General features: G+C 36.7%; 1 protein-coding gene across 1 annotated transcript in view; it reads right to left on the bottom strand.

The window, feature by feature from the left end:
• Positions 1-483: 483 nt before the first annotated feature.
• Positions 484-9059, bottom strand: part of LOC129260403 (ceramide transfer protein-like) — a 30771-nt gene continuing 22195 nt past the window's right edge. The window contains exons 7-9 of the mRNA XM_054898387.2: positions 7171-7266; positions 5528-5608; positions 484-2043 (exon numbers count right to left, since the gene is read on the bottom strand). Coding sequence (XP_054754362.2) covers positions 1900-2043; positions 5528-5608; positions 7171-7266 — 321 coding nt within the window. The 3' untranslated portion in view covers positions 484-1899. The remainder of the gene's footprint in view (positions 2044-5527; positions 5609-7170; positions 7267-9059) is intronic.

Raw genomic sequence — 9059 nt, 5'->3', positions numbered from 1 at the left:
AGTAGCAAAAGTTATACCCGTTTTTAAAAAAGATGATAAACGAGAAGTTTGCAACTATCGTCCAATTTCACTTCTCACTTCCCTATCAAAGTTACTAGAAAAGATAATGTACTCATGCTTAATCAAATTTTTAACCCGACAGTCAAATATTATGTGATTCTCAGTTTGGTTTCAGGAAAAAACATTCAACTGTTCATGCTTTACTTTCTTTTATTGATAAGGTGGAATGTGCCGTCGATAAGTCATTGCACACTGTTGGTATATTCCTGGACCTTTCCAAGGCCTTCGACACGATCAATCATGATATATTGTTATATAAATTATCACATTATGGTATTCGTGGGAAGGCCTTGGATTGGTTCAGGAGCTACCTCAGTTCTCGTAAACAATTTGTTTCTTATACAGGTACAAATTCTAGTTTGAAATCAATATCTTGCGGAGTACCCCAAGGATCACTCCTTGGTCCCTTACTTTTCATTCTTTACATTAATGATTTTAAAAATCTTCCAATATTTTGTCATTTATTTTGTTTGCTGATGATTCTAATCTTTTTCTGTCTCACCGTGACCCACATACACTACTTAATATTTTAAATACAGAACTTCAATCAGTTCAGTCTTGGATAAGAGCTAACAAGTTGTCACTTAATGCTAAGAAAACCAATTTTATGATTTATATTTATAATTCTCTTAAAAGTTTACCTGGTCAAGTAGTCATGGATAATGTAAATTTATTACAGGTTGAATCCACCAAATTTCTTGGGCTCTATATCGATCATGATTTGTCTTGGAAGTGTCACATTAATTACTTGTGTAAATTGACTTCTAGAAGTATCGGTATTTTAAGCAAGCTAAAATTCTTTTTTCCTGATTATATACTATTAAACTTATATATGACTCTCATTTCATCACGACTAAATTATGGTATATTAGCTTGGGGTAATACAAACAAGACGGTATTAGAAATGTTATTTAAATTAAAAAAGCGGGCTATTAGGTTGATAAACCAATCTGATTTTTATGCACACACAAATCCATTATTTATAAAAAATAAAATCCTGAAAATTCATGATCTTTACGAATTTCATTTGGGTACATTCATGTTTCAACTCTCAAAAGATGATCTACCGGAAATTTTCTCTTCCTTGTTTCAAAGAAACGACCTCATCCATTCTTATCCAACCCGCCAAAGGGACTCATTTCACCTTCCACGTACTCGAACGTTATTTGCTCAAAGAACAATTGTATTTGAAGGACCAAGGTTTTGGAATCATCTTCCAAACGAAATATCTAGCTGTTTATCCTTGAGTATGTTTAAATGTAAACTGAAATCATTTCTTTTGTCCAGTTATGGACCCCGTTAAGACGCACTGGCTGAATATATATAATGTATTTGATTTGTACCTTTTTAAAGGTATACTGCCTAATTTAAATTTTTTCATTCTTCGCTCATCCCCCCCCCCCTTCTATTTCACATTTGTCCACTTTCCCTCTCATTCTTTACCCCGCGATTTTCCGCTAATCTGTGGCTTTTCCTTTGTAGTCTGATTTTTTTTTTTTGTCCGATCTCCTTGATTACTAATTTCATAATTACTTTAAGGAACCTGCAGACATTACAAGCTCTGCTTTTTATGCAGGTTCCTTCATATTTCACTTTATTTACTGCCATTATACATGTTATATTTTGTATTTTGTATGTAATCAAATGTATTTCTCAATTGTATTATGTTATTATTTTGCTATCTTGTGAAGTATGAAAATAAAATAAATTCAATTAAAAAAAAAATTCAATCAATGTCCTTTAGAACAAGTGCACACCATTCACCACATCCTTGAATGAATTCTCCCTCTTCCTCTCGCCCAAACCACTTCCAGATCCTGAGCCCTTTCCAAATGCTCATCAAATCAAAATATTTCCCCAAAAGGAAATGAAATGAACGATCAAACCACTCACCTTCATCTCGCCCTCTTGGTGTATCAGATCCCATGTACTCTCAATTTTTGAAAACGCGTACTTTATGTTCTCTTCCACCTTCTCATTGCACTGAAAAATAAATCAATAGTTGAAATGGCATAATTTACTAAGCTGTCACAAAAACATTTTCCTTCCACTTCAAGAGAATGTGCACAAATGGCATGTGACCAGAAGTCAAAACAAGTGGTAGATAATTGTAGAATCTGCACAACAAGGTTGGGTAACGGGATGAGTTACGACACTGAGTTTACTTGAACAGTGTATATCTGGGTTTATATACAGTAGGGCCCGTATTCTGAAGTCAGGTTTAACTTAAACTCAGGTTTAAAATTGTGGTTTAAGTATGGCGAGCCAATTGTTACATAAATTACTAACAGTTAGAGATATCATACTTCAGCTCATTTGGCTCTTTAATCATTCATAATTGTTTAGGAAGTATCAAAAGATTATTGGCTTCACCATCAATGAATCAGGAAAGAGCACAGTAAACATAAGAAACATACAACTTGATAAAAATTTTGATACTTTTGGCTACTTTTGGCTTCCCATACTTAAAACACAACTTTAAACCTGAGTTTAAGTTAAACCCGACTTCAGAATACGGGCCTAGGTGTCTATCAGTCACATGACTGTGTCTGAGAATTATCTTCTTACAATCAATATCTGAAAAACTATTCGAATGATAATTTCAGATTTGTCAAATGCCCTGAAAGCATGTTACAGGGGACAAGTAACATGTATGTTGCAAGGCTTTGATGAATCTAATCCCATACAGACCATGACCATCAGGAGCTATTTTGATTCGCCTCAATATTCCACACGTTTGTCTTGAAAATGTTCCCATTTGACCTATGATAAAGGTATGTGCCCTCTACAAAAGTGGCCTCGTCTCAAAAGAAAAACAAAGACTTTATTGTCAGTTGCATTAGCCTTCATTGGTCTTGTAAACACGTTCTTGAAATCTACAACGGTCCAAGAACAAAAAAAAGTTGAAAAACAAAGAAATACTTAAGAAATTTAGAAAACAATAAAATACATAAGAAAATTATTATGATATCGAATTTTTAAAAAATACATTTGATCAGAATACTATAAAGAATCTATGAACAAAAAATAAGCATTTTAGAGGCCTTATCCTAGTTAATTAGAGCAAACTTTTATTTTACTCATAAATCAGAAATTAGAAATGAGATTTTTCAAAGAATTCCATCGTACAAATTTGTAAGATTGTGCCATGGGCAACGCGCGAGCCAATTTTCTTCGCGAACACGCGATCAACGACCAAGATCTACCCCCCCCCCCCAGTCTTCTTAGGTGTTGAAACAGCCCAGTCTTTTTAGGGTAAAACATCAAAAGAATATTTGTCTGTGAACTAGTTTTACTGTGTTTAGATTCACATCTATAGTCCTTTCAACTTTCATCAAATGCTGGTAATTAAATCTGGTTTTGGCCTTATTCAATTTCATAAACACTCAATTTTCTATTAACACTTTGTGATCTTTTTGCCACTCTTGCCTAATGATCATTTTGTCTAAACACCTACTTGGTTTTACATCACATAGTCTATTTGATTATATGAAATGAAGTTCATCAAATAAACAACAGATGAAGTAATGAATACCAATTTACAAATTGGCCATTAGCTCAATAGAGAAAATTACCATTAGTTTCAGTGGGCATTAGATCAAGAGATAATTGGACCAAATGTCAATTCAGACTAAATGATAGCAGACAAACTTGGTTTAGATATCTGGGAATTCTTCTCAGAATGAATCATTATATCAAACCTAGGGCTATTTTTAAGTATATTTGTAAATTACCCACAAGTTTTTCCATAACTGCAAAATGCTATTTATCTATTTATTCATTTATTCATTTTCATCTTGGGGGTTTGCTTACCCCGGGTATGCTCATCGGTGAATAAAACATGGGTTTACTACTAGGGGGCCCTTCACAAGAAAATGTTTTTGATGCCAAGTCTGATTTTCATTGTCAATGTCTCATTGTCATTTTTATTGACGTTAGCTAAGATGAAATATGATCTCGTATATTAACTTTTGTTGTTTTTAGCAAGCATATTGATGCGAAGTTTATCATTTACATCTCTTGGTTTAAAGGTTGTTGTAAATTCACCAGGCAAAATGTAGCAAAAGAACATTTAAGAGTCAATTGTTGAGTCATTTCACTGATTTTTCACTCTGAAAGGTAACTGTATATTGAAATGAATTCAAATTCTGAATTTTCTTTTGAATGTCAATTCACAAGGTCTATTCAGACATGAAATTGCTCACAACAAACCCTTGTATCTCTCTCTTTTTTTTTTTTTTTTTTTTTGGGGGGGGGAGGAGGGGTTCAGACATCCCACTTTTATAAACCCATCACATCTCAGATAAACAATTATTTCATTGAAGAGGTTCATCTGTCTTGGTGAATATTACGATGAAATTTCTTTGCACAATAAACAAGAAAAGATGATTGCCTCTAGAGACTTGTGCCTACTATGTTGCTGTAAGCTTCTTCAGACAGCGACTGATTAGCCACAGGTGAGGTTGCAGCACTAGCAAATTGACAGCCCTAGAAATCACTAATCATGATGCCTGAAAAAAACCAAACCATTACTATTATTTGTTTTGGCGTCACCTGTGCCTGGGAGGCGAAAAGCGAACTGAATCACTATAACCGGCAAGTCTCTCCTCCCGATATAATTGATTGGGGGAGTGCAGGTGGACCACTACACCGGGGTTTCCCCCTACTCTTATACGAATAGTGCAGTGGGTTCTTAACGTGCAAAGGTGGTGACTCTCCTCTACACGGGGCCTCCATTTAACGTCCTATCTGAGGGACGGAGTGTTTTCCATTGTAAAATAGCCTGCATCTATGAGACATGGGAGAGACGTTTACACACAACGCACTGGCTTCAGTCATCCGCAAAGGGGTGGACTCGAACCCACGATCTTTGGTTCGACGCACTACCGACTGAGCCAACGCTTTCTCATTGTAGTAAAGAGTAGGATTGGTGTGAGGAACAAAAAAAATTCACTCATTGGATCAGAGTCAATACACATCAAAAGTAGTCAGGAAATTCTATGAATCACCTGTCAATCTACTAGTGGCGCAACCTCATACCTGACCAATAACATCAGTCGTTGTCTGGTAAAGCCAACAGCAACATGGTTGTCAAACTTCTCATGAAGTAGTAACCTAATTTTCTTGATTGTGTAAGGAAGAAATTTTAAACATTAAATGATATCACTCTTCACAATTGTGCAGAGAAAAGTTATGGCATCTAATTTTGTGCTACTTTTAACAGAATAGGAACGATGAATAGCTTTTCGCAGCCAGGTAGCAAAAAATGTCTCCCATTTTGTCTTATTTTTTTGGGCCACCTAATACCCACAGATTTTGTGCACAATCAGATTACACAGATTTGTTAAGGTTATGGGATGTGGAATGTCTGAGGAAGTCTTTTGGAGTAGGTTCCATCCAGGATGGTGGTTCTTGGAGTTGGTCTTTGATCCAAGGGAATGGTCATTCTGCAACCAAGTGTACCTACCTGCTGTGATAGTTTGTGTTCTGCTGGAGGCCTGTCTGCACATATCGTCCTGGCATACAACGTATCTGGATTATCTCTCACCTAAGAATCAAAAGCAGAAAGTTCATTAAGGATCACCTACTGGTGAAATATTATTATTAAATGAAAAGCACTCGACTTTCTTTTTTTTCAGATATTTTATCAGATACAATCCCTACCCTATCCGTACTATTGTCTAAGAGTTCATTCTTTTATTGCAAATGTTCATGCGAATCCCCTTAAAGTTGTGCAACAGATCCTCTCAGTTCAATTTGAAAAGAGGAAACAAAATGACCTATTTTATCATGACTTTGGTTGACTTTCTCCCATGTTTAATCTTAAATATATTTATATATTTGTGGTAGTGGACATTTATACTACAATTATTTTTCTAGATAACATGAAGAGTATTTGAAAGCTCACAATGATTGTTTTCACATTCTCACAACATCCAAAGTGACATCTAAACCCACACCTATTAACCCAAATCAAGATCCTATTCCTAATTCAGGAGCCCCAAGGTGTAAAACCAACAGCCTAAATTACCCATCATTCATTATGATTTTATGGCAGCTATTTTGGGGGTCAGGAATCCACAGCACTTAGCTTTGCACAGCTAAACATGAATATGGGAACATTAGTTAAGTTATACTACTAATGAATGATTATTTCTGCAGTTAACTCATCTTACTAGGATGAGAGTACGGGGCAGACTTACAAATGTACCTGTTGCTCCTTATGGGTGATATCTAAAGAAAATCAAAGCCTAACACACAAGACATTCAAATCCTAGCGAGATTACATATCACATGGTTCATGCTTTTAGCTCATGCCTGCACAAAGAGCAAGAGCAGTGGTAATATTCCATCCATGTTTTTTTTTTTTCATTTGATCTATCCAATTTGGTGATAATCAGGTGATGATACTGATCGTATTGCACCAATTTGGCATAGCACAGCGCAAATTCTACTCAGGAGCATGTTGTGCTAAACCCTACAGGTTCATGTACATGACAGGTATCCTAAAGACGTCATTATCAAGATGTGTCAATGTTTTCACATACTTCTTCTGCAACTTTTTAAAAGGAGACTTACATTCTGGGAAAGGAAACAACTAATTCTGAGCTTTTAAATTCTCGTCAAACAACCAAACAGGAATAATATTACAGCAAAAAGGTCCGCTCCCAGGATAGCTCTCTAATATTTAAACACCACCAGAAAAACAACTGGAATATTAATGTTTGCTCTGAACTATGTGTAATCCCATACATGCATTTTGGTGTGCAGCGCAAATGACTCAAAAATGAAATAATTTTTTCTGATAATTTTGGCAATTTTAAATTCTAAGACCAGGTGGGTGTTTCATAAAGCTGTTCGTAAGATACGAATGACTGTATGCACGACTGGTGATCCTTTCTTGTGCTAAATGATATCCCTGTGTAATTGATTTATGACCTAAGAATATGTTCAAGTCGTGCGTAAGTTGTGCGTAACTTTATGAACAGCTTTATAAAACATCCACCAGATGCATTTTAATCAGCAATGCCAATCTACTTGAGAAAGTTTCTACCAAAATTTGATCTCACTGCAACAACTTAGCATCTTAACCTTGAACACACAACTCACTGTATTTCTCTCTGAGTCCTGTTCATCATGGATGTCTAAGGCAGCTTCTATGGCATCAAAGAACTCCTCTTCTTTCATGATACTGTGAGGCCCTTCCTGTAAATGCAGATGAGAAGAGGGGGTAAAAAAAACCTTTAACGCAAATCAATGTAACAAAGAAGCTTAGAATATGACTCCATTGAAAGGGATTAAGCATGATGACTGGAATCAGAGCTGCCAACATTGGGATGATAGAATCCAGTAGATTTCGCGGAGGTATGATTTTGTGAGGGAGCGGCGGAACGTTGTCCCACGGATGGGAGTTTTGGGTAGCAAAACACATTAAGAAAGAACATTTGATAGTAACCGACAGCTGTCCAAACCATCAAAAAAAATTCTGATAGATGAAATGCACATTAGAGAGAATTCATGAATTGTCATTGACTAAATATACACTTCAGGCAATACAGTAGATTTTTTAAATAATTCATAAAAGAATGCATTCAACATGAAAATACCTTTAATTGGCCAGTGGGGGAAGGGGCAGCCAGTAGTGGTAAACATGGTAAATGAACTTTATATGTGGACTGTTTAAAGTCTCTGAGGGATTCCTGTGAAAACTGTCACACAGTCCCATTCTGCTTGAAAAGTATCTTTATACTTCGACAAGTATTTTGTCGTCTTGGTCTTGGATGACTCCATCTCCATGATCTCCATGGTCACTGGCGATGCGATTGTAGTGTGGATAAATCGGGACGGGCCGTGCTTCGCACAGCTCAGCCAGCCACTGAGCCAGCGCCAGGCTAGCTCACTCACGAAAGAGAAAATGTTCGAATCCGATCAACCCAAGCATTGCCAAGTGAAAGTAGGCGAAAAAATCTCCACTTTGCTTCTAATTCTTCAGGATTGTCAATAAAATTATTCCTGAAACTGAAAGTCGAGGTGTAAAAGTAATCCATTTGTTAATCCCATCGTTGATCCACAGTTTCAGCTCGAATAAGGCGCAATCAAGCTTACGAAAAATGCCTCGCAGTGCTCGTGAACTTTCCTCCTCGGAGCTTCCTGGCGCGGCGCACCGCGGCCGGCCGGACGGCTGGAGCCCCGCTGGGGCGCATCGGGGGCAATGTGCATAGAGTACCGCTGAAGAGTTTTCATTACACATTGCAGAACTCGGAAATAAAATGGCTTGTTAGACTACTTCACCAGTCGTTCAGTAAAATTATCTTCATTTACATGGGAAATCAATGTACGATTATACAAAAACTGGTAGAAGTTACTGGGTAAAATGAAAATGTGATAAGGAGGTTCCACGTGGGTGTTAGGGAGTTGAACATGCTAGACTCGTTAAACAGTCGTTTGTATGAATTTTACAATTTAACAGCTAAAAATCCTGATTATCCGGGAGATTTTGGCATGGGGTCGGGAGAACGGGAGATTGGATCGCAATCCAGTATTCTCCCGCAGGATCCGGGAGACTTGGAAGCTCTGTGGAATACATGAGTAATTAATACAGCCAGTATGACTGACAGATGAAGCAGAACTTGATGAATAGCTTCTTGACTACCAGCGTCTGGTGATTCCTGTATCAAGTCAATGGGAATCAAGAGATTTTGGTGGAGGAAGGGTTAAGATTGGCTATTGAATCACCAGGAATATACTGGGAATTATTGAGAGTAAATAATGATAATGATAGATGGTGTTTAGGTTCTGAAGGCACATTGCGAGAACTTTGCGATCAATTGTACGTCAATTTTAGGTCCCAAGTGATACAATTATTTCAAATTCGTGATTGCAGATTTCTTCTTGAACAAGAATAATGATTTGTTTTTTGTAGCTGAAATTGATTCATCCAATGAACTTTGTACTTAAGAGTTAAAATAAATCGTTTTTTTTTTCTTTTGCAAACAAGT

Source organism: Lytechinus pictus, chromosome 5 (genome assembly GCF_037042905.1).
Source record: "Lytechinus pictus isolate F3 Inbred chromosome 5, Lp3.0, whole genome shotgun sequence".
Taxonomy (NCBI): domain Eukaryota; kingdom Metazoa; phylum Echinodermata; class Echinoidea; order Temnopleuroida; family Toxopneustidae; genus Lytechinus; species Lytechinus pictus.
Note: the sequence above shows the minus strand (reverse complement) of the source record. Positions and strands in the feature narration are given on the sequence as shown.